At 55.7% G+C, this 24,907-nt stretch overlaps 1 protein-coding gene and 1 pseudogene across 1 annotated transcript in view; both read right to left on the bottom strand.

The window, feature by feature from the left end:
* Positions 1–543: 543 nt before the first annotated feature.
* Positions 544–24,907, bottom strand: part of GOLGA3 (golgin A3) — a 33,543-nt gene continuing 9,179 nt past the window's right edge. The window contains exons 6-25 of the mRNA XM_025045488.1: positions 24,564–24,905; positions 24,090–24,201; positions 22,100–22,406; positions 20,482–20,684; positions 18,458–18,595; positions 16,676–16,837; positions 16,024–16,392; positions 14,984–15,061; positions 13,981–14,244; positions 13,033–13,127; positions 12,338–12,554; positions 10,422–10,565; positions 9,797–9,994; positions 8,925–9,041; positions 7,146–7,285; positions 6,376–6,508; positions 6,033–6,155; positions 5,195–5,359; positions 4,235–4,398; positions 544–3,801 (exon numbers count right to left, since the gene is read on the bottom strand). Coding sequence (XP_024901256.1) covers positions 3,582–3,801; positions 4,235–4,398; positions 5,195–5,359; positions 6,033–6,155; positions 6,376–6,508; positions 7,146–7,285; positions 8,925–9,041; positions 9,797–9,994; positions 10,422–10,565; positions 12,338–12,554; positions 13,033–13,127; positions 13,981–14,244; positions 14,984–15,061; positions 16,024–16,392; positions 16,676–16,837; positions 18,458–18,595; positions 20,482–20,684; positions 22,100–22,406; positions 24,090–24,201; positions 24,564–24,905 — 3,691 coding nt within the window. The 3' untranslated portion in view covers positions 544–3,581. The remainder of the gene's footprint in view (positions 3,802–4,234; positions 4,399–5,194; positions 5,360–6,032; positions 6,156–6,375; positions 6,509–7,145; positions 7,286–8,924; positions 9,042–9,796; positions 9,995–10,421; positions 10,566–12,337; positions 12,555–13,032; positions 13,128–13,980; positions 14,245–14,983; positions 15,062–16,023; positions 16,393–16,675; positions 16,838–18,457; positions 18,596–20,481; positions 20,685–22,099; positions 22,407–24,089; positions 24,202–24,563; positions 24,906–24,907) is intronic.
* LOC112478391 lies at positions 18,162–18,280 on the bottom strand (annotated as a pseudogene).

Below are 24,907 nucleotides of genomic sequence, written 5' to 3'. Positions count from 1 at the left end.
AGCCCGGCCCCCCAGGCCCAGGGGTCCCGGGAACGGGTGGCGCCCGCCACACAACCGCCTGACACCGCCGCCTCTGCTCTGCATTCGCCGCGCTGGCGTCGTGACAGCAGCTCCCTGACGACCACCCACCCGGGCTACTCTTCTTGATCAAGAATGAAGCATGGATGACCGGTGAAACCAGCGGCCACAAAACGGACTTGAGTCACGGCCCCACTGCCGTCGGACGGGATGGCAGCATCTGGTGCGGGAAGCAAGCCCGGAGGGCAGCCGCCGCCCCTTCCTCTGGGTTGTTCCCATAAGCACCGCCCCCGACAGTGACACACAGGGCGGGTACGGGCCAGAGGGGGAGAAACACGGGCGGAAGCTCTTCTGCTGTGGTCAAAGCCGCCATGACAAAGTGGGTTTCAGGGCCCGCCTGAAACTTTGGCGGAACAGTAAAATTCCTTCAAGACAAGTATTTGAACAGGGTGTGTAACATGAGGTAAAAGTAACTCCCGAATGTGACAAAATATATGTAAACCCCCCCCAAGAAATATGAAAATCTTTAACAAAAAAATAGTTTATTGCACAAAATTTAAGGAATTCCCAAGCACGTTTAAATTTATAAAAAAATCAACATGCCTTTTAAAGTTACAAGTCATGTGCACAATGACACCTTTCCCCTGAACACCTCCACCTGATGACTCCCTTTTATGAGGAAATTTTTAATAGAAATGAATAACCTAAACCCACCGAGTTTTCCAGACCCTCTAAAACATTACCCTCATGGACCCTATATAACCTGAGACTACCATACAGTTGACACTCACCTGGGACGTGGAGTCACCGAACCTGTGTGAATTAGGCTCAGAGTGTGTCACTTGTCCCAGCACTATGCACATCACGGAGTCCTTGGAGAAGCCCCCAGGACTTTTCTCCTCAGATACACTGGTCCCTCTCACTATTAGAAATCTTTACACACCACATTTATCTTTGTTAAAAATAATACTCATGACATAGAAATACAAGTCATGGTGACTTTGCAGTATCTCTATACCGAGAAGCCTTCACACTAGGAGGGTTCATGTGACCTCCTACACTTGCAGCTCCCTGGCCCGGATCAAGCAAGAGCCCGCTTGACACCTCATCAAAATGCTGCCTGGCAAACCTTCCCGACAGGAGGAGGAAGGCATCTAACCCTGTAAGATCCTCAGCGTCCATCTGATGCGTACTGAGGAAAAATCAATGACAGCCACATTGCAGTAAGTTTTTTTTTCACAACATAAAAACTATTGACATCATGAGGTGTCCGAGCCAACATTCTCTACAGTGAGGACGTGACATAGTGTTCAACGCAGAGGATGATGCAATTCACAAAGAATGCAACAGCGAGCCTGTTTTTATAAATACTCCAGACTTGACTGTTTTTCGTGAGTAAATTCCTAATTCCCACTTCTGCCCACAATAGAATATTTCAAACGTTATTCACTAACAACCCGGCTCTGGGAGGTAGAAGTGCCAGTAAAGTCCCTTGGAGATAAGAAAAAACACACACACGACTCTCAACAAATCAACAACAGGCGATTTAAAAGTCCCACTTCTTGCTGCAGGTGACCGTTAAGGAAGCCCAAAGGCGGCCTCAGCGTAAACACAACAGGTCCCCTAGACATGGAGCCACCCCAGAGCTCAGACCAGAGACAGGCTGGGTGTCTGCTGGACCGAAAGATAGGAACTGAGGGTGGAGGTGGCACAGGGAGCCGACAGGAGGCCAGAGGGCGTCGTGCATGCGCACGCACACCGACAGGAACCAGGCGGAGGAAGGGGTGAGAAGCAGAGATGGGCTTTCACCTGCTGGACGTGTCCAGTCAGCTGCCCCTTCCTAAGAGAAGTGCAATCAGTGACCAACGCTCAACGGCAGGCTCTCCGCAGGAGGCCAAGTGCCATTCTTGGTTTTAGAATTAAAACGAAGGGTAATGCAGCCAAAGCAACAGAACGTAAATTACATTTTTCTTTTCCAATGGTACAAAAACAATTTTGTCAAAAATGATTTCCAACTTAAGCTGAAAAGTAGGGTACATTTATAATGAAGTTTTCAAGTATTAGTTCAAGATTAACCTACACAAAGGACAAATGTATTTCAGAAGTTCCGATGCTCACTGGGGAATCTTTTTTAAGCAGTAGATGTCTTTGTGATCAATGCTACTTTATCGATTGACCTCCAAACAACATATTATAAGGGAACACAAATAGCTTAAAAATACCGTCCCGCTTTCTCCACAAAAGAGATAAGTAATACATCGACTCGAACATGTCTGGTCAGTGACACTTCACGTCACCATCAGACCAGGCCACACAGGAGCCATAGGCAGCCGTTCTCTCTTCTCTAACCTATAACAATAAATATCCCTTTAGACTTTCTTAGCAAACGGGAGTCAAAATTACATACCTCAAGTCTCAATCCGTCAGTTCCTGCGGTGTTTAAGCAGCTCAGGTGGAAAATCTACACACCTCATACCTCAGTCTCATGCACTCAGGGGCCGGGGTCCCTGGTGGGAGCGCTTGGGGGACCTCGGCGCCTTCCTCGCAGGGCCAGCTGCCTCCGCTAGGAAGCCCGCTGATCACCAGATGGGGCGTTTCAGGACCTCCACCCTCCTGAAGGCTGTCGCCACTGAGCCCAGCACGTCCTCGACGACCATGGCCCTGGGGAGCGTCTCCACTCGGGCACGGGACGTGAGGCTGGGAGTTGCGTTGCGTGCGAGCTGCAGGGCCCCCCTCACCTTTGGCCTCTCCTCACGCCTCCCATGCCAGGCCAGCGTGTGGTGACCGCAGCACCTATGGGGAGTCCTCGTGGCCAGAGGGCCAACCCGGGGGTTGGTCAAGGCAAGGCCGAGCAGGGCTGCGGTCGGACGGGTGGGCATGTGCACTTACGACGTGGGAGGGGCCCTCAAAAATAAAGTGAAGTGAAAGCAATGAAGAATGCTGAGAATATTTGGTTTTCGAAGATAAAGTAAATAAAATAGTTGTTTCTTAAAATATAATTTTCTGACCGACATCCCTTAATCCTACATGTACATCATTTCCTGACAGCAGATTTCCAAAAGGCAATCAATCAATAAAAAGAGAATTCAGGTCATTCTTAAATAATTCCAGCACATAGTTTTCAACGACTCATTACGATTCTCAGTATTTAGATACACGTCCTACGGTGGGACGGCTACTGAAAATAAAATAAAACCAGAAGGGCGAAAACAGTCTCGCTACCGCTCTGACTGACCGGAACAGGAAACAAAGAGGGCACTGCTGGCACCAGGTCTCCATGGCGACCGGCCACCTGCAGGGAGCCACGTCCACCTTCACTTGTGAGGTATCTCCCGCCGAGGACCCTCAGACGCCTGCAAACACTCCTCACGAAGACCTACACTAGGTGTTCACGCTCTGGTCGTTTTGTGGGGAAAGCTGGTTGTGAGCTGCGAACGACCCCCTAGTAACCCTCGCTCTTATATTTTACTCCTCGTAAAGGTGAACACGAACCTGAAATTCTTAGGAAAACAAGGAGGCGACAGTAAATTAATAACCTTGTGAAAGAATGTTCCTTTGGGCAGTTACACACACTCAGGGTGGGGACACTCGGCAGTCGCCATTCCCAGCCCCTCTCCGGACGCCCTGCTCGGACCGTGTTGCTCTGTGTCTCCCCTGGGGTTGGCATGATCTTCTGGGGAAGCACAGCTGGCTGTAGGGTCCCCCTGAGTCCACGAGGACAGAGACTCATGCACGGTGACGGTGTGTGCCTCCATCTGGCGCTGCAGGCTATCCATCTCCTGCCTGGGGAGACAAGGGGCAAAGGGAGGCACGCCGGTCAAAGCAGCCAGGAAGGACACCGCTGCCGCCGAGACAGCTGTTCGCTGACACATCTGTGGCGCCTTCAGGGACCAGCAACACTGACAGGGTCACAGAACCTAAGGGACGCCTGACACCTTCCTCTGCCCCATGCAGCAATGGGCCGCAAGGCCACATGCACGTGGGCTTTGCTCGGGGAGGATGGGGGGAAGACAGAGCCGAGGGCTTAAGGGCGCAGGCCCTGGCGACTTGACGGCTTCTTGTGATCACTTGGCTACAGGCGATTCTCCTGAGAGGCCGAGGGACCCTGCCTACCAGAGACCTGCCCAGCCTTTGCCGGGGACTCAGTGCTGGCGACAAAGCCCCCTCCACATTAACGGTGTGGTGTGAGGATGAGGCAACTGGACCCGGCACGTACTTCAGTTGCTGGAGACAACTGTTGAGGTTCCTGAGGGGCTCCTTGCTCACGGCGGGCGGCGGCCTCAGCAGCTCTTCCAGCAGAGAGGCTGGCACGGGGCAGTCGGGGACCTTCACTGGTGTCATGGGGCTGGAGGGGCTGGCCTCGCCTTTCAACTCCTTCCTCTGTTGTTAAGAGCACATGGTTAGCTCCCCTACGGCGTCCCCTCAGGTGCTGTCAGCGTGCTTCTCAGCTCCACGAGGCCCTGGAGGCACATCCCTCTCGTCTGTGCCCACTGGGCTGGCAGCCACAGGGGCTCAGAAGATGCTGGCCCAATAGGAAACCCCCCCTGCCCAACATGTTAAGAGCACAGGCCACAGTCCTGGCCCCTCAGGACAGGGCTGCTCTGTGGGGCTTCCATGAAAGACACAACCTGGACTCTGGGTCTCCCTAAAAAATTTAGTCAGTTTTCCAACTCATATGACTCCCCTTCCTAGGACTTCAAACTTCTTCCACAGAAAGGCAAACGATGCTAATAGAGCTGTCGATCAGCGCGTCAGAACGCTTCTCTCTCTGACCTGGAAAACACATGCACTGGCTGGAGAAACATGCACCGGGTTTGCCGACAACCTGAGCAGGGCTCGTGACCTCAGCTCTGGGGTCCTGGGGTCCCTGGGCCTGAGCCCATTCTGGGGGCTGCTCTGTCCCAGCTGGGCCTGCTTAGGGGCCGGGGGCTCTTGTTAGTGCTGCAGACGAACCAAGCCCTCGTTTGGTTTACAAAGCCCAATACAACGATACGGTATCTGAATTCGTGGAAAGCAAACATTCTGCTGGAAAAGGCACCACAATCAATCGGCCTGCTGTCCAAGCAGAATGTTCCATCCCTGTTCTCGTTCACACAGCAGCTGCGCGCTGTGGGTCACACGACTCCGTCGGCACGACTGGAGACCCACCAGCCCCACGGCGCCAGGGCCCACGCACCGTCTTTGCTGTGCCGCGTCGCAGGTCCAGCTTGAGCTGCTGGTTCTGCTGGAGCAGAGTTTTCATGCTGCTCTTCAGTTCGGACACTTTAGCTTGAAGCATGAATTTATCTTTCTGGGTCACGGACAGATCTTCCCGCACCATCTCCAACTCAGATCTGATGTTCTAACGAAAGTCCACAAAGACTTTTAAGAGCTAAAAGATCTTAAACACACTGCAAAGGTCTTAATCTGTACATCACAGTTCTAACGGGCTAGAAAAGAAAACTCTGGCTGTTATACGAAGTAGGTGATGATCGCTTCTCGGCATGATCTCCTCTTCAGCAGTCGAGACTGAGGGGTGCAGTCACAGTCACACCCCCAGCGTTCTTATTCCAACTTCAGAGCCTCTGCTGAGGCACTGGTGACACTCCCAAGTCTACATTCTTCAAGGAACCCCAGGAGGCCCCTGTTTGAACTCTAAGGTCAGCGACTAGAATGAGCCTAACCATTACTAAGAACGAACGTAAATCAATTCTAATTCATTCATTCTGAGCCATCCATCACAGGTTCCGTTCCTGACCCTTTCCTCAACTGGAAGTGTGTCACAGACTGGTTATCTTTCACACACTGTCTCATTTACTGGATGTTCTGAGACCCGCGGCTGGTGTGTCTCACACAGCTCAGCCCAGGCGTGGCCCTGGGCTCTGGGCTCCGCCTGCCCCCTTCCTTCTGAAATGGGATGATGTGGCCAAATGGTCTGCTGGGAGCATGCCACGCACCTGCAGCCCCTGTGCACACTCAGTGCCGACCTGGGGACTGCCACCCAACTTCCTGCTCAGCCCTTGCAGGCCAGATACCTGCAGTAACTGCTGAGTTCCATCCAGCTCCTTCCTGCTCTGCTGTTCAGTCAAGTCCAGCTGCTGCTTCAAGGACTGGATTTCTCTCTCTTTCTGATCCACCTCCCATTTGAGATTTTCCATCTAGGGGAGGGAAAAAGTCACATGACCACAAGATTTCTGAAATGGCTTTCTCACACTACCAAACCACTCCAACTATACCTGTGTGTGTGGTTTCGTGTCGTACTTAGAAAAAATCAGTGACCCTTCCAAGCAGACCAGGCATGAAAGGCCTGCACGGCAGCCAGTGGGGCCAGTTCTGGAGGCCCTGCCAACTGGGATGCAAAGCTGCCCCAACGGTTACCTCTTGGTTTTCTACAGGCTGTTTGCTCAGCTGCTCATCCAGCTGCTTCTGCAGGAGCTGGAGCTGGGTCCGGGCCTCTGCCAGTTCCGCCTGGAACTCCGCTATTTCCTGGGAATGCTTCCCATCCTGGATCCTAGCATACAACGAGGAAGAATTACAGCGCTCCTCCGACACGAGCCCCGCCCTCCGTCCTAAGATGGTATCAGGTCAACATTACCTGTCTCGGGTGAGAGTTGAAATGACAGAGCTCACACACTGCTCGCTAAATGAGCCTCACGACCCCCTGGGAGACGCCCATTTGACAAACTACGGTGGCAGCGACAATGCCGCGGGGACTAACAGTGAGCGTCCCTGAACACGTCCAACTCGAGGATGCCCAATCAGAGCCTACAGTGAACCTTGGAGGTGGGCACAGCCCTTGGGACAAGTGCCTCTGACACTGGGGGGCACTCTGTTCCCAACGATATACCAGCAAGGTGAAGGGAGGGGACAGCACCATCAAGACTGAAATTTGGGGGTTAAGCTGCAGGCTCCTTGAGACAGGAGTCAGATGTATCCTCCTTCCCAGGTCTGCCTCCAGAGGACTCAGCAATTTGCTAGAACCCAGGTGACCTTAGTGTGTCAACTGTGCTAATTAGAGAGGGAGGACAACCCATATGAAGACCCCTTGTGGAGCCTATGCTCACCCCAAAATGGGGCCCTCTGTCTGGGCACTCGCTGCGGAACCCCGTCCTCTGCCACCCTGAAGGGCCCTCTGTCCCGGCACTCACTGTAGACCCTCAGCCTCCGCCTGCAGCTTCTGCACCAGGAGCTCCTTGGCCTGCAGCTCCTTCTTCACCTCGCTCAGCTCCAAGGTGGCGGCCTTAAAGTGGCGGCGATTATGCCCTGCTTCCGCCTTGGCAGCAGCGACCTAGAAGAAAGGACGGCAGCGTCCGCGGGTGCCGTCTGAGCCGTGGGGGAGTGCCACTGCCCACCACCTCCGGTGGCCCAGCTGCTCCTTCCTGCAGGTTGTTCTGCCAAAGCTCTCCAAGTCCCCACAAAGGGTCGAGGTACCCAACACATACGTGACGCAAGCGCACAGCTTGAATAAATGTGTCCACGGTTTTCTTGGTCTAAAGAGATTTCGGATCTTTCTCCAAGTTTATCTGCACGTTCCTATTAGATCTGTTCACGGTCCACGTATCCTGCGAGGAACCTGCTTTCCCACCACACCACCCAGCCGTGAGGAAGCCCTCGATCACCGGCCCTGTGCAACTAGCCTTTCCACAGGCAGCAAGTTTCTCTCAAGGTTTCTGAAGCAAGCAGAGTCTCAGAATATAACAAAAATTCATTTTCCTTTCTAATAATTTAGTTTTATCTAATGGCAGTAGCAAGTACTTCTTTAAAAAATTTTAATATAAATACTTATATGCATACATACTAAACTCTCATAAGTAAGGAAAAACACCCAAATTCAGTGGTTGTCACTAGGTAGAGTCAAGATGGTCTGGACTTTAACCTTGATTACTTTTTTAAAAACTTTTTGCCAGCATGTACTATTTCTATGATCAATCAGGCAAATCAGACAAATGCATTTAGAGAAACAAACATTATTCACAAGTACTATCCTTACAAGGAAAACCAAAATCATATACACATCACTCCCCCGGCAGTTTTAGTTGGGAACTTCTTTCTGATGAGAGTAAAATTAGCAAGTGACGCCTGAGCACACAGCAAGAATGGGAGGCGAGGGGAGAGAGAAGCAGGGGAGGAGCGCCGTGGACCAACTCAGAGTGGCGGGTCTGCAGAGACCACATGCAAGGACCAAACGCTGAGCGCAGGTCAGGCGAACGTGGGCCAAGAACAAGCCAACTGCTCACGTTACAGTGTTCTTGACACATCTAAAACTAGTTCTATTTTAAAAGAGCATTTCACTGTCTCACATAAGAAACAAAGAATTATTTTCTTCTGCCTCTATTACATTACCACTAAGGAATTTTTAAGGATGTGGCAAAACCCAGGTCACACGCACCCACGCATGCACGCACAAACACGTTCTGAGCCTCTGCTCTGCCAGGCACCAGAAACACGAGGAGACACAAGCTACCGCCCCTTGTTCCAGGAGGCTTACATCCTAACAAGGGGAGACCTACAGAAACAGTAGAGAAGGGGCCAGGTGGCCGACCTGACGCTGGTGAACACCTGAGCGCGGAAAGGAGCCAGGTGGAGAAACTGGTCCAAAGGTGGAAATGGTGAAGGGCCAAGGAAACCATCTTTCCTGGCTGTCATTTTGAACACAAATGGGGTCATGTGTTGCCCTGAAGTTTGCTTTAACCCTAAATTCCGCAGGACACCGTACCCTGGCACGACGTGGTCCAGTCGAGCCCTTTTGTTCTGATGAACATTGGGGCTCCAGCCTCCCACTGTCAGCAATGCTGAGGTGACACCTTTGTTCTCAGCAGACCCCTGGGAGGGAGCTGATGCTTGCTGGGCACCCACCCTCGGCTTCTAGACTCTGAACTCGAGCGTCCTAAGGCCCCGCTGTGGCGCGGTCGGAGCTGGCCACGCACCTGCTCCTTGAGGCTGCGCACGGTCTGCCTCTCCGTGTCCAGGGCGGCCTGCAGGGCCTGGACGAGCTGCTGCATCTGGCGGTCCTCCTCCTCTTTGCGCTGCAAGACCGCCTGCACCTGCAGCACATGGCAGAGGTGGTGAGTCAGGAAGGATGTCAAGTGCTGAACACCTGCAAAGCCCGGGAGAAAGCACAGGCCACTCTGTTCAGGGCCATGTGGGGGCCTCGCAGGGTGGGGGCACACACATCATGACACGTCACCAGCCAGCAGATGAGGTGGGGAAGCACAGAGGGTCCCATCTGGAGAAGCAAGGCTATGAAAGCCGAAATCTGAGAACACAGGGGCAAAACCCAAGGTCATGTTCAAGTGTGCGGCCAGGAACCCAGGGACGCACGGAAAGCAGGGTTGCAATCGCCAACACCTGTGGGGCGATGCAGCAGGTGCGGGGGTGGGGAGGATCAGTGCCTGACAAATGTCTCTGAGCTCTCCGATGGCTGGGACGTCAGGCCACTGACCTGCACATGAGGACTTCCCTGGACCGCCAGCCTTCTGAACCCCAGGGGTCACAGAGCCCAGGTCGAGACCCCTGCCAAGGTTCAGACCTGAGTTTGTGTCACACGAAGCCCTCAGGCGAGTGTCCTTATGTACAGTGTGACTGGCCTAAGCCGAAAAGGTCTCATCTGCCTCGCCAGGAGCCGCCCACCCACAAGCTCTTCAAGCCTTGGTGACAGACAGAGGTGCTCTACCGTCTTGGGGCTGGAGTGCCGGAGGCAGAGGCCAGACGCCCTGGCTGCTGTGGGCGTGGCGGTGGTGAGGGGACATGAACAGCGCAGCCTGGACACTCGAGAGGCCGTGGCGGGCGTGCCGGGTACCTGCAGGTTCAGCTGCACGAGGTCAGCCTCCCTCCTGGCCAGCGCCGTCTCGAGGACGCTGTTGTGCTCCCGCAGAGCTGCGCTGGTCTGCCCGAGGCCCGCCAGCCTCCCTCTCTCATGCTCCAGTTCCAGAGCCAGCTTCTTGCTCGACTCCTCGAGGCGCTTTATCTTCCTCCTAAAGCCTCTGGACTCTTGAAGCTGCAACGATCCGGCGAGGTGAGCGGTGAGCAGTCACTTGTGGTAATGGAGTGGTCGCTCACCAGAAACGGACCGGCTGACATGGACACGACAGTTGCCCCATGCACCACGGCGGGGCGGCCGTGGCCTTTGGGCTGGAGGCTCTGTGGGTTCTTTTAGGGTCTCTGCCAGTTTCAGGGGGCGATCCAGTATTTCGACCATAGTGCTCTGACCAGGGGCAGGGCTGTCTCAAAACTTAGCGCCACCGCGCAGGGTGGCCGGGAGCACAAGTGGCCTCATCGGAGGGCGGCTGCTGCGGGCTTGTGGGGGCGTCTGGCATCTGGTGCTCAGACCCAGGGAGCGGTCACACGGTGGCTGTGGTGAGCGCGCACGTGCGCTGGCTCTCTGGGTCCCTCGCCCTAGGCCCCCGAGCAGCGGGCTCGCCTACCTCGTCCTCCAGCTCCAGCACCTTCTCCCGGAGCTCCTCCAGCTCCTGGCTAGTCAGCGCGATGACCTCCTGCAGCTCCTTCTCCAGCATCTCCTTGCTGTGGCTGACGGTCTGCAGCTCTGCCTCCAGGGCCTGGATTCTCTCCTAGTAGCGGGACGGGAAGCTGGGCTGGGTCACGGGTTCAAGTACACCCACGACAAGTGCCTGCCTCGCTCCCCGCATGGTCCGCATCCACCTACCGCGTGAGCTGCTGACCACGCCAGCGGGTGACACGCTTCTCACAGCTCTTCCCTTTCCTCCACAGGGCTGACTGACAGCTCGCAAACCACATGACTCTCAGCTAACTGCCTTGGACACACAGGTGAATTCTGACCAACATCTAAGAGTTACAAATGACTGGCACAGAAGCTGAGTTGCACCAGACACATACCACCACCACATGGGTGCGCGCACACACACGTGCACGTGGACACACGCACGTGTGCACACTCTCTTGCCACTGTGGCGCAAATGGCGTTCTGAGCATTTTGCAGCTGTCTCTTCACTCAGCCCCCTACCGAGGGGGTTCCATTATTTATCTTATTTTACTGAGGGTCAAGGTAAGTAACCGGCCTGAGGTCCCCATCTGACAACTGCTGAGCTGTGCCAGCTGGGCAGCATGGGGACGGGAGAGACCACAGGCCTCACGCCCTCACACCCACTGCTAAGCGAGGGAGAGAAAAAATACTTAAAGTAAAAGGGAGACTGTGACTAAGTCCCCCCTCCCAATGCTTTAATAACGTGAGTAAGAAGTGTTTGCTTTACTTAATTTGATATAGTCTCCCCACTCATAAATCCTCAGGAGACAGAGACAAACTTCATATGAAAAACTACAAACACTAAACCTACGTGAAATGACTCAAATTGGAGTAAAAAATAAAACGCACATTAATTTTACCTACACTGGCAAACTAAAAGGAATCAGCTTCCAACAGGCAAGGCTGTGGGGACACGGGGACACTCCGAGGCAGTCTGCGAGCTTTTGTCTCAGGAACACAAGACCCCACCCTCCTCTGGGACGCCAGCCACCATTCATCGTGAACAATGACCTCAAAGTGGGAGGCTTTGGCTAGTCACACTAATGGCAGGACCACTTCCATCTTGACATGTCCCACACCGACCTCCTTCCCCAACTCCTCCAGTATGACGCCACCTGTTAGTAGAGCCACATGCAGACACCTGAGCCTGGACGCTGGGGGCCGCCCTGTGCTCGCACACACCAGCTTCCCTCCCGGCACTGACTGTGAGCTGTCGGCGCCACTTCGGAGATGACTCCCCCTCGGCCCCCGGGTTCTACTCTGCTGCCTCCACTTGGCTCCTGCCATCTCTCTGCTGTTGCGGGAGCCCCAGCTGGTCTTCCTGTCCTTCAGCGCTGAGCCTCAACCTTCTGCCGACAAGAGAGCAACAGGCCTCGCCCACCTGAGCCATGGGTCTGCTTCCGTCACACGGTCAGGTCCAAAGCCCCCGACCCCAGAACACCCACACCCTCCTCTGTGGGACCCAGCTGCGGAGACTGGCCGTGCAGCAGCTCGCAGCTGGCCCCGCTCAGGAGCACCCCAGTGCCTATTCATTCAGAACCTTCCTGGGTTCCCCACGCACGCTGCTCAGAGAAAATGCTACCCAGACACTGGAGGGGCGCTGGACTCTGCCTCAAGGACCAGGCCGTCACCGCACACCTCACAGGCGGCAGGGACTAAGCAAGCGGGCCCTGCGCAGCTCCAGCCCCGGTCACACCGAAGTCGGCCTGCGTTTTAGAGACGTGCAGCCACACAGCAGTCCTGCTCCTCCCTGGACCATTCTACGAGGGTTTTGGGGAAAGGGCTTGTAGCATGTTGCATCCCCAGTCTGAGAGGGATCAGAGCAGACCCGGTACCCACGCGCAGTGTCAGGTCACTGCCACCGTCAGCCGCTTGCGCTCTCAGCTGGCTCAGCTCGGCCTCGGCCGTCTCCTTGGCGGCGAGGGCCTCCTGCAGGCGGCGGCTGAGGATGCCCACGGCGCTCTCGTAGGCCTTATGCTTGGTCCTCATCTCCTTCTGCGCGCTGCTCAAGTCCGAGCCCAGCCGTCTCATCTTCTGCTTCTGCTCGCCAAGCGCCCTAGGGTGGCAGACAGAGGCCGTTGACTCACCTGCCCCGCCACGGCCCGCACTTCCGAGCACGCAACGCTGAGCCAAGGCCAGTGCGTCTCAGATCCACACTCCACAGCTGCGGGGCCACCCAGATCCCAGCCCTGGATGCGGCCGGTGCTGGTGCCACGCAGGGCGCATCACCGTGCTTCGCCCTGCCGCTCTCCGCTCCGGGAGCCATCCGTGTGGTCTGTGAGGGTGGAGAACGGCCCTCCCTGCCACCCACAGATGCCGCCAGCGTTCCCCCCGACTGCAGCCACACACGCGACGACCGGGCCGAGACGCGCAGAGCGGTGCAGGAAGCACCGGGAGAGAAGGCCCCCCTCTGTGAAACACACGCACAGATGTCGCCCTGTCAAGGAGCTGGGGTCCCGATAAGAACGCGACAGGAAAACGCAAGAAGGAAAAGCTAAAGGACGGGTCCCCAGCAGCGCACGTGGCCCACTCACCTGGTGGCTTCTCGCTGCAGCTCTTCCATCTGTCTCTTGAGCTCCTCGTTGGCCTCCGTGACAGCGGCTGTCTGCCCTCTGTCGAACTGCAGAGACTTCAGGAGACGGGAGGGAAAGGCCAGTGAGGAGCAGAGCCCCGCGGCCGCTGTGGCCTGTCCCCGAGATGGCACCCGTGCTCAACGGCCGGGTTCCGGGCCGCCCAAGGAACTGCCTGTGTCCCGAGTGCTGGAGGGGACACCCGGGAAGGGAGGACCATCAGGCGGGAGAGCCCCGGGTCACGGCTCCCTGGCTTCTTCCAGCACCCGTGGGGACAGACTGAACTGCCTGGCCTTAACCGCTGCCCCGAGCCTCCCCAAAGCACACGGTCACGCCACTGCAGGTGTCACCATCGAGCCTGGTTTCCTGCAGCTCCTCCCGTGCGACCTATGCCCCTATGGCTCCAATGCCATCTGTTCCCGACACGCTCAGCTTGTGGCCTCCGGCCCATCTGCCCACCTGGAGGGCACCTGGCCCTGTCGTAGGGCTCCCAGGGCATCGTGTGTTAAGTCAGAGGTCACGTCTGACACCGTCTCTCAGTTCCTCATGTCAGGAAATGCCCCTTAGCGGGGACAGGGCGCTGGGCTGTGGGCTCGCACTCCCCACTCCACCCTGCCACCAGGCTCCTAACTCCATGACCATGGGACTGCCCCATGTGCACATCAACCCATCACCACTCTGCGTCCATCGGTGGCTCCCACCATACTTAAAGCTCAGAACCCTCCTCGCGCATCGTGTCGCTCGCCTGGGACTCCATGCCATCCCTTGGACCCTGGCTCTCTCCTGGTGGCTGACTCCGTCCAGGAGGGCCTTGCTCTGGCTCGTCTGGGGAAGGCCCGCCCATGCCCGCATCCCCCACAGAAAGCCCCCAGGCAGTTCTGGCTGCACCTCCGCAGCTGCATGTCCCCAGACCTGCAGGTGCGTCTCCAGCTCATCGCGCTCCCTCTGTACCGACTCGAGGTGCCCTTCGAGAGCTGCCATCTGCTGCTTGACCTGGGACACCTCCTTCTGCAGGCGTGACCGCTCCGCCTCTGCAGACGCTTTGTCTCCTTGAAGCTGCATGAGCCCTCGCCTCAGCTCCTTCACCTCCGAGTCCAGCCTCTTCTTCGTGGCCTTCAGCTCGCTGATGAGCTGGTCCTTGGAGGCGGCGTCCCGCCGGTAGGCCTCCACCATCACCTGCCCGAGACAAGCTGCAGCCAGCGCGGGCGGGGCCTTCCCAGCAGCCACGCAGCTCCAACGAGAAAGCCCACCACTCACCCAGCCATGACTTTTTGGGCCAAAGACAACACGTTTCACCAAACCCGAGCCACCATCAACTGAGACACCCCACTATTTTATATTTCTGAACAAGTCTGGGTGACGTGCGGAGCTATCATGGCAGCTGGTGGCGTCTTAACCATTTCATCTTCCGTGGATTTTGGCAATTCTTTCTGCCCTGAGCTGCCCGGTATGACAGGTACCCCTCGCCACGTATCAGCGAGAAAACCCACACCGCTCACAGCGCTCCCTTGGGGCCGCTCCTCCTCACACCCCGGGCGCGTGGCGACGCTCTGCACCCATCACTCCAGCAGTGGGCACTGGCTTCACTCGCACACCGTGCACCGCGCACACTCCATGACCTACGTCCATGCTGGGTCATGGTGTGATTTCGAACATGTCTGTTAAACAGAAAACTCAGCTCGTGTGCTGGTGACGCTCACGCTGATGTGGCAGCAGGGCATGATTTGTGTGACAGACGCCAACCCCAGGATGGAAACGCACCTGTTCTGAGATATTGAAACGCGGGGCGAGGACTGTACCTCAGAATCAATTAAGGGATCTAGACACTACCTTCCTCTTGACCCACTTTGTTCTAATGATGTGATTAAACCACACAGGATCGTTTTCAATAAATAATGTCACAACACGACTTTACCTTTTGTTGAAGAAACTGTTCCTTTACTTTCTGCGTCTGCTTTTGCAGAGTGGCAGTCTCTTGCTGCAGGTGCTCCACCTACGAGGGACACACGTGCAGACGTTACACTGGTGGCTCAGCTCTAGCTCCCAGGGTTAGGCTGACTGTGGGTCCCCGAATCCGGGCTGGAAAAATGGCTTCCCAGTGAGACAGGAGAGCCGCCACCACTCCCTCCCCACTGTTTTTAGAATAATAAGCTTAATCCGAGGTGTAGCTGCCAGTGACTATTAATGACAACAGAGGCAAAACTTAAATGTGATCGGTAACGCCTAGGCCAACGGCTGTCTCTTCTAGTTTCCAAGTTGTCAGCTGATGTCCTTGTTACCGAGCTAAACACTCAGTAAAAGCACACCCATTAAGAGGCTTCGCACAGGCCCTATGAGCTACCGGCCTGCAGCACCGAGCTGCTTCGCTCAGCCCCCCAGAAAGGAACAGCTCGGCCAGCTCGGCAGACGGAACGCAGCCGCCTTCAGTTTACTTCCCAAAGGGGGACCTCATCCTTGATGCTGTTCTGTATTTTCTAACGCTCGCCTCCACCGAGTCACGCCCCGCTGTTAGCATGACGGCCCCCAGGTGTGGCGACCCGGGTCATGTCCGCATATACCCAGACCCTCGGGCCAGCTCTCTGCCCCTGCCCGCCGCCGCCACAGCTGTCCTGTCACGTCCAGCGGGACCCACCGCAATCAGGCGCACGGGAAGGAAAAACCAAAAGTTCACACAGCTCTTCCTGTCTGAGCTCCACTCATCTGTGGATGGAAACTGGTTTCGAAGCCCAAGCCTAACTCAGTTCTCCATTCCCAGCACCCATGCACCCTGGGAAAGCAGGCCGGAAGTACGCCCTGGCCAGTGTGGCCCCCCGCCCAGCTGAGCCCCGGGCTCTGCCCTGGACGCACTCCTTCACATTTGCAAAACAAGGTGTCCAAAGAAAGGCCCAAGTAATTGGTGTCAGCTCTCGCAGGTGTGATTTCGATTCCTAACAAAATGATGGCGAAATGCGTTACCTGGCTGGACCTGACGGCTAACTCTCGTCTCAACTGCTCTAAAGTGTCCAGCGTTTCCTCGGCACCACCTTCCAAGCGTTTGGTGCCTCTATCGAATTCCTCCTTGCTGCTCTTGGCCGCCTGCAGGGCCACCTCCAGTACGATCTTCTCGTTTTGCAGGAAGTGGATCATGTCGTCTCTGGAAGTGGCCTCCACCTGCAGCTCCTCCAGCCTGGCCTGCAGCTCATCAAAGTGCACCTGCAGGTCGCTGAGGGCCTGCTCCCTGCTCTGCACGGCCTCCTGAGTCGAGGTGAACTGCTTCAGCAGGTCCAGATGCTCCTGCTGCAGGGCCTCTAGCTGCTGGTCTCGCTGATGCAACGTCAACTTGACCTGGACAGGAAGGAACTGGATTCAATCTGACCACTCTTGAATGGAAATACCACTGCGCCCCAAGAGTTTCCACATTTTCCCTGCTCAGGTTTTAAATACTTTGGACGGACACTTGGAGGCCGTCTTTGCACAGAAAGATCTGGCGCAGAAGCACACTGCAGAGCAAGTGCCCGGCCAGCTCTGCGACAGCAGCCAGATCTGACGACGGGACACCGAAACGAATTAGACGGACAGACCCGTACAGACACATGGCGAGGCCGGCCACGCAGCCCCGGGTGCCTGCCTGTGCTAACTGCTGCTCCAGCGCTGCTGCCGAGGCCACTATCTGCTGCAGCTGCTGCTTCTCCTCCTCGGACTCCTCCAGCCTCCTCTGCAGGTCCTCCTCCACCATCGTCTTCGCCTCCTGAATCTGCACGAAGGCGGCTTCTTGGTCCAACATGTCAGCCTGTGCCCAGAAGACAGGTTATATTTTAAAAAGCAGAGTAAGCTGACGGCCAACGCAGACTGAGGAGGAAAACCCGCCACCTGGAGAGGGGCCCTCGTCCACATCACCGTCCTATGCACGACCTGCAAACAGAGTAGCTGAGGCCACACAGGGCAGAGGCTGGTGACCTCTCACTACCCATCCAGGCTGCTTTGCCTCCTCCCCTGCCCACGGTCCCCTCTGTGGACCCTTGGGTTTGGCCGAAGGCAGAAGCAAACAGACGACTTGGCGAGGAACCAGGATGCAGCATCGTGAAGGAGACCCCGTACTGCCCCTCGTGTGAGGACAGGCTGCAGCCGGTGCCCACTTCCGGGCTGTGAACACGTGGACATTCCTTTTCAATGCCATTCGGTAAGACCAGAGGCCAGGAGCCGTGGGGCAGCACGGATTCCTCACTCTGACTGTACAGGTAGGACCCAATATCCAAGTGGGAAAAAACCACTAATACACAACTTAAAATTTTTCAGTTCTTTGACACTGGAGCCCTTGAAGCCTATGTTTTTCATGCCAAGATTCTCTTCCCTCATCCACGGCATCCGTGAGGACAAAAGGCCATGTGTGGAGAAGGGAGATGGGAGACCACACCAGTCACGGGATGCCAACTTGCCATGTGACTGTCAAAGGCCAGTGACACCCATAGCACAAAACTGCCACGGTACACACCCCCGAGATATCGTGTACTCTGTTCTCTACTTTTCCGAATAAGCCTATTAAGTTGTTATTTTGACCCTCATTTTAGAAAAATGAAACAAGGCTCAGAGAGGTTAAGAAACCATCCAGGGCCTCGCAGCTAGAACAGGGAGCAGGTACTGGGTCTCAGCCCAAACTACTGCATCTTGTTCCCCTGGAAATAACCTGTGGGGCAGCTGGCCATGGTCCTTGCTACTTCCTACGGTTGTTGGCGGATTAAGTCATAATGTAGGCTGAGTACTTGGAGACAAGAAAACGCTTATGACCACCAGGCTCTGAAATGCTGAGACACGCACCAGACTCCACCCTCCCAGCCAGTCCTGCCCAGCACCACCCCAATAACCTGGTGAGTGATGGTGCGCAGGCCTCCTGCAGTTCAGGGAGGAGGAGCCTGTCACCACTGCCAGATGAGTGACAGAGATGAGCTTACAGTGAATGTGAGGCACTGAACCCCATACCTAATCACTGCAGGCTGTTTATAATGGTTTTTTTTTTTTTTTTTTAATTTTTCAGGCGAGGCAACCCTTAGTTGACCTCACAGATTGCAAGGACCTTGTCAGCTTACAATCCCTCATTTCTATTTTTTTATTTTTTACACCTACAGCGCCCGGTATTCCCAGGCGGTCTCCCATGCAAGTACTAACCAGGCCCGACCCTGCTTAGCTTCCGAGATCAGACGGGATCGGGCTTGTTCAGGGTGGCGTGGCTGTACACTATTCAATATCTTAAAAGGCCAAAAAATGTATTCATGTTACACTAATGTTTACGTATACGTATGTACTTCTACACTTTTCTTTTTTTTTACCTCAATCAATGTCCCCCCAAAAAAACCCTAATCCAAAAACAACCACACAGCGCTGATGCACTGAGCCGCAGAACCGCGGGCCTCACCTCAATGCCCTGGAGCCGCAGAGCAATGCGCTCCTTCTCCTTGATGGACCTGTGCTGTGTTTCCGTCAGCTGGTGGGACAGGGACACGTTCTCAAGTTTCAGGTGCTCTAGGAGGCCTGCCTGGGTCATCTGTCCAACCTTCAGAGAGAAAACCACCAGGTGGAAAGTTGCTAGACTTCAAGCACAAACGCAGACCAGCCCATCCCCGAGGCTGCCAGGGTGGGGGTTTCTGGTGAGCCATGGCCCCAGGTGGCTTGCTCCCCGGGACTCCACCACGCAGGGCCTCACTGCCGCCTTCCTGCCAGTCGCCCTGTCACTAGGGCCAGCTGGTTCTGTGTGCCTGAAGGGCGGCTGGCAGCCTGAAGTCAGAGGTCCAAATCCCCAAGGGCTACACAAATACCGTCAAGGCACACCTGGGAGCCCCGCAGGCAGGGACGGCCGGGGCTGGAGGGACAGGGACGGCTGTGGCTGCTCAGTGCCTGCCCGTCCTGCACACTCCCCAGGCTGACCCCGGCTATCCTCAAGCAATGGCCTTGGCAATCTAGCCCAGGGTCTGACCCAGGCCATCAGTCAGGCCCCCTCTGCCTGACTGTCTCCCCAAGAAAACGGAGCCAGCTTTACAGCTCTCCGACATGCTGGCCCAGAGAGGGGTCAGTGAAGAGAAGTCCGAGGACACACGGCCTGTGACTGGACCTCTGAGCTCATCACTCCCAGATGCAACCTGAACGTTCCCAGACCTGCAGCTGTCTCAGGTCACAGTGGGAGCGGCTGCAGCAGGAGAGGTACAGTCTGCTAGGCCCGTGTCTCAAGGCAATGGAAGAACAGAGACTGCCCTGCATGCCGCTCCCTCCTGCGTGGTCCTGGGAACCCGCCTGTGTGCCTGGGAAGAGGCAGAAAATGTACTAAACACCCTAAAAAGGAACACTCGACTCGGGTCCCACAGGTAATCAAGGAAACCAGCTACAGCTCCCAAGCGGCCACTGCCCCAGACCCCTCCTCTGCTTCTGTCGTCCAGGCCCCAGTTCTCAGGTAGAGTGACACATAAATCTGGCTTTTTAAAATATTTTATGCCTCACATAAACGTGCTGTAGGTTCATCTTCATTAACTTGTGATTTCTAAGCATGTTACGTATGGTCCTTTAGCTTAAACACGTAACATAAATTTAAGAAAATTTCTACTTTATACATTTATAGACTTTTGATTTTTTTTTTAGAAAAAAGCATTTGGTAGAGTTAGTATTTTACGTCCTGTTTAAAAAAAGTTTTACCACACCTACGGTATTCTATCTGGACCAAAAAAAGAGGTGAGGACAAAACTAAATGCCAGCTAAATGCCAAAGGAGGACTGAGGCTGCTCAGGCACCACCGGGCACCTTCGTGACCAAAGCAGTGAGGCCAGAGCGCCGAGCCCCGGGCAGAGTGCGCCTCGGCAGCACGAAGCGGCCCAGCGAGCCTGCGCACCTGGACCATGCACACTCCCACTGGGGCCTGCGTCCTAACCGAGCGAGGTGCAGGGGAGGACGATCCCTGCAGGATGCAGGACACGAGCATTCACACAGGAAAGACCTGGTGACGAAGGAGCTGGAGACGGGAGATGTTCCAGCTGGGAAGGCAACGCGAGCTGACCTCTGTGTGAGTCCGAAACGAGGTCACTGGAGGGCAGAGACCAGGGGCTGTGAGAGTCCTGAGACCAGGCGGATGGGGTTCAAGAGCCCGGTTCAGATGACGGAAGATGCCCTCAGAGGGAAGGAGCCTTATCACTCACAACCAGGAATACAGGACATACCGGAAATGTGTTTTAGAATTAAACCTGCTCAAGCTCAAGTAGAGAGGCTGTCAGACCCCCGGTGTCAGAAGGTCACAAGGAGGTACTTCCTGTACAGGACACGTGTGGGCTACGTGAGTGGTTAGCAGATTTTTTAAAAATGCATCTCTGACACCTAAAAGCGGAAGTCTTAACTTAGGGAAAAAGCAGTCGTCTGCACGAGATGTGGAGTGCGGCCTGCCCAGCCGTCGGGGCATACCTGGATGTGGGCCATCTCGCCCTGCAGTCTGACCCGGGCCTCCTGCGCCAGGGCGAGCTGCTGCTGGTACCACTGCCGGACACTCTGCAGAGACGAGATTTCGGCCTGGGACGCCTTCAGCTTGCTGGTCAGCGTCGTGCGCTCCAGCTGCACTTGCTGTAGCTGGCTCTGTAAGGCCACCATCTGCTGCCGCAGATCGTGCACTGGAAGCAAGCAAGCACAGCTGCTCAGACACCGCCACCACCAGGAGCCGGCCGCTCTGCGGAGAGCAAGAAAGCGGCTCCTCCTCGTTATGCGCTGTAGTAAGGTTCAAAGTCACGAACGCTAAACCATGGCTCCTGAAGGAAACAGCTGTGGTCACATCTCATCAACCCATCAATATGCAGCCCTGTTTTGTGTTTGTGTGTCTGTCTGACGACACCTGACTTTGTCTGCCAGTTGCTCGTTAGCAGGAACCCAGGGCCGGCAGCACAGTAACCTGGGCCTGAAGGAAGCTCATCTAATACACGTGTTTTCTCCGGAAAACACATCATAGTCTCCTTCACTTAGGAATACCAGTGTCTAGGGTGCATTTTAAATAGCAAAACCATCAAAAAAAGCGCAAAAAAAAAAAACGTGGCACCAAGTAGACCTAGAAGGACAGCGTTTGAGGCATAAGAGCTGAAGGCTGGCTCGGCTGGGAGTGAGCGCATCAGGAGGCCCTGGTTTCTGGTTCTGCACCTGCCCGCGGATGCCCTGAGGTGCAGCGACAGCTGACCTCATGGCAGACGCACGTGGTAAGGATCCAGGCCACACCTGGGGGATCTGGGCACACCGAGCCCGCCGTGTGTCCACAGCATCTCTGTGGAGGCCAGGGCTCTAGTCTCGAGGGACCTAATGACATCTGTAGCCTCGACAAACTCAGGAATAGCATCTTGTCACCAGTTCCACACAAACACCTGCTGGTTGCCGGTATGGTCAACTCCTCGCATCGAAGAAGACGGTGCGGGGAGGAGGAGCTGGGAAATGACAAACCAGCCTCCCCGGCATCTGGCTGGAGGCAGATGTCAACTCTGGGGAAGAGTCTGTGTCCCAGGGTGAGAAGGCAGCACAGGGGAAGGGCCATACGCTGCTCTGTGCATGGCCTGCCACCAAGGTCCCCTGGACCTGCTATTACATTAGTGTCATGCCACAAGTGATTCCCACAGGGGTCCAGCTAGACCCAAAACCTAAACTTAAGGTAGGGAAAATAAAGATTTACTAATCAACAATCTAAGTGTTGCTTTTAAATATTTTAAACAGAATCTGCAATGCTGTGGCAAAAGCAGGCAGCTCTAGCCCCCAAAGGCCAATGGACTTTGAAGGCTGAGTGAGTCGAAATGACAACCACTGACTCTCGAGGGTCCAGAGTCCACTTCTCAGACCTAAGCCACTCTCGCGAAGCATATACAAAAACGTACGATGTCCACACGCTCAAACGAAACTAATACCTACTTTAGGAGAGCGGGCCCCTCACGTATGAATCAGAAGGGAGAACACCCCGCACGTTAGTATGATGACGGTCCCCCCCACCGGCGACAGCTCTCTGGGCCTTTCGCAAGGATTAAGGGTCCAAGCCACAGACCTGGGGGCCACGCACCTGTGTTGTCCTTACTGAGCATGCTCCTCTGCATCTCCTCCACCTTGGCCAGGAGTCGTTGGTACTGCTCCTCTGCCACCTGCAGGTCGCTGTTGGAGGACGCCAGGCTGGCATTCTTGGCCTCCAGCATGCTCTGCAGGTCGCTCATTGCCCGCTCCAGGTCCCAGCACGACTGCTTCAAGGTGTCCACCTCTGAGCTGAGCGAATCCTGCCTCTGCTGGCTGCTATGGCTGTGCTCCGCCTGCGCCCGCAGCCTGGTGTTCAGGGCGGCGAGCTGCGCCTGCAGCTCGGCTTTTTCTTTAAGGGCCTGGAAGGGTTGCCGAATAGCCATGCTGACTTTCAGAAAATTAAGTCACTTCTGCCCTGTGTTAAATTAAGAAGGCTGCCACAACAAACCAAGAGACAAAGAGCGGTGTCCACAGGTGCACTTTACAGGAAAGCACCATGTCTTCCAAACTACTCAGCCATCCAGCATGACAGTCATCGCCAAAGAAGGCGGATTCTCCAGACAAGCCCAGGGGGCAGGACGGCACTCACGGTGTGCTCATTTTATACATGGTGGCACCGAGCAGGGTAGCACTTGGGATAACAGTGCAAGCACCCATTCACCCACTAGGATGCTGGGAAACACATTTGTTTGAAAAACCGAAAACCATGTAAGCACGCACACAGATGCACAAAGAAAGAAAACCAGGAGTCTTGACGGGCCCTTGAAGATGGAGAACAGTAAGGTCCAGATCTGGGGAAGACAGCCTGGCAGAACATGTCTGCAGGAAAGACTGCTATCACACAGGGGGCCCGGCCCTGAGGGGCTCTGGCCAGGGCTCCAGGGCACAGAGCGGCCTGCAGCACTGTTCTGCTCTGGGCAGCGGGACCACAAGGCCCGCTGCCCACAGCACAGAGCAGGGAGTGACGAGACCGTGGGGCCTCGCGAAGCCCAGGGCAGCAGAGCACGTCCACAAGACGAGCGAAGGGCGTGGTCTGTCAGGGGTATACGTGGGAACTCCAAGCTGTGATGTCAAGGGGAGACCAACATCTTGGCGACCAGCCCCCAAGCCAACCAACAGGAGGACCAACACCTAAGGTACCAAGTTACCCGAGCAAGCGCGACGCGATTTTACAGTAAGCACGTCTCCACGGAAAAGCCAGAAAGTGTCGCACTGGCTGACCCACTGGGGTCCCGGTTCGGATACAATGAGAGAGGAAACGAGCCCCCAGGAGAATGAGAAGGTAAGGGACAACTGAGACAGCAGTCGGACACAGCTGAAAGGGACACGCCCTTGACGAGCTAATCCTGAAGCAGGACAGAGTGGAAGTCGTGTCCAAACACTGCCATCGCGGGCTCGGCATCGCCTCTTCAGTCAGCACGTCATGGACAGAGCGGCCGGCCCGTATCACAGGACGGCGTGTTTAAAAGCTCATCGAAGCCAGCTGCTCCTGGCATCAGCGGCCCCTCCCCGCCACCTAAGAGAAATGCCCTCGCTGGGACCTGATACTCGGGGCCGGTGTCTCCAGCTCTCCACGCCCAATGCGTAGAGTCAAATTCAACAGAACCAATCTACTCCAATTGTTGACAGGAAAGTTGAAAATTAAGGGACAGAAAATTATTTTTCAGGCATATGCTAACCAGATAAGCCAAGCTCGTTAACAGAAAAGCAAAACCCACAGCAAAAAAATATGACATGGGCAAAAATGACAATCTTAACGTGCCAGAAAAAATTGAAATGAACCAAAACAATTGAACTATGATGCACTGTTAGGTCCCTAATAGCAGAGCCACAAAATCTCCTAGGCAGACCCTGACAGATACGGGGAAAAAGTGAGTGAACAGTCAGGCGGGAAACTACCGTCTTTCTGAGGCCGATGACGCAGATGAATGTCAGGGACAGAGGGTATGGCTGCCGCTGCAGCTCGTTCTTAAAGATGTATGAGACTGTACCCGAGGAACAGGAAGCACGCGCCCCAGACACACCCACCAGACAGCCATTACCTGGCTGGCCTCCATCGATAAGGCTTCTAGCTGTCCTTCGAGTCTTGTTTTTTCTTTAAGAACCTGCAACATTTCATCATGAGTTTCGGCCACGGAACTTCCCACGGACACGCTGGAAGGAAAGGCACGAAGGGTCAGGTGGTGGGAACGTGACTGCTGGTTCTCTCCTTTCCATGTGTCCGTGCCCTCGAAACCCAGCGCCGCCCTGCTGCTGCCCTCCCTCCCAGTTTTAAAAATAAGTGACAGGGTTTCCGCAGAGAGCTCCCATGAACGCTCGCACTGCAGGCAGGCATCTCGGGCAGCCCCTGGACCGGCCTTTAGAACGTGAGCCCAGGGCTGTGCCGGAGGGCAGAGCACTGCGGTGCTGCAGACGATGACCGGGCAGCCCCGATTCCATGTCCGCCACGCAGCACACGTGGTGCACGGGACACGTCAAAGCCTACGGGTTAGGAGAGGAAGCGGCTGCCTGCCCACCTGCTGCCGACGCTGCCGGCCCGGCTCCGCACCTCCCCATTGACGGCCGGGGCCCGGTCTTGGTGCTCGGCTGTGGCGGCCTGCAGGACATCCGTGATGGACGGGAACTGGCCCAGGGAGCTGGCGGCGACCTCCTGGCCACCGACCATGTAGGAGGCTTCCCGCGCGCCCACAGTGTTCACCAGGAGGCCGTGCACCCCTGGGGCGGAGATGCTGCTGTAGGAGGAGCTGTCACTCTCGTCCCCATCGGCCTCAGACACATTATCTCCCACCAGGGACACATTCTCCAGGCGGCCCTCGGCCCCAGGAGACAGGCTGACCTCCGACACCACCGCCGCCGCACT

Source organism: Pteropus alecto, unplaced genomic scaffold, assembly GCF_000325575.1.
Source record: "Pteropus alecto unplaced genomic scaffold, ASM32557v1 scaffold213, whole genome shotgun sequence".
Taxonomy (NCBI): domain Eukaryota; kingdom Metazoa; phylum Chordata; class Mammalia; order Chiroptera; family Pteropodidae; genus Pteropus; species Pteropus alecto.
Note: the sequence above shows the minus strand (reverse complement) of the source record. Positions and strands in the feature narration are given on the sequence as shown.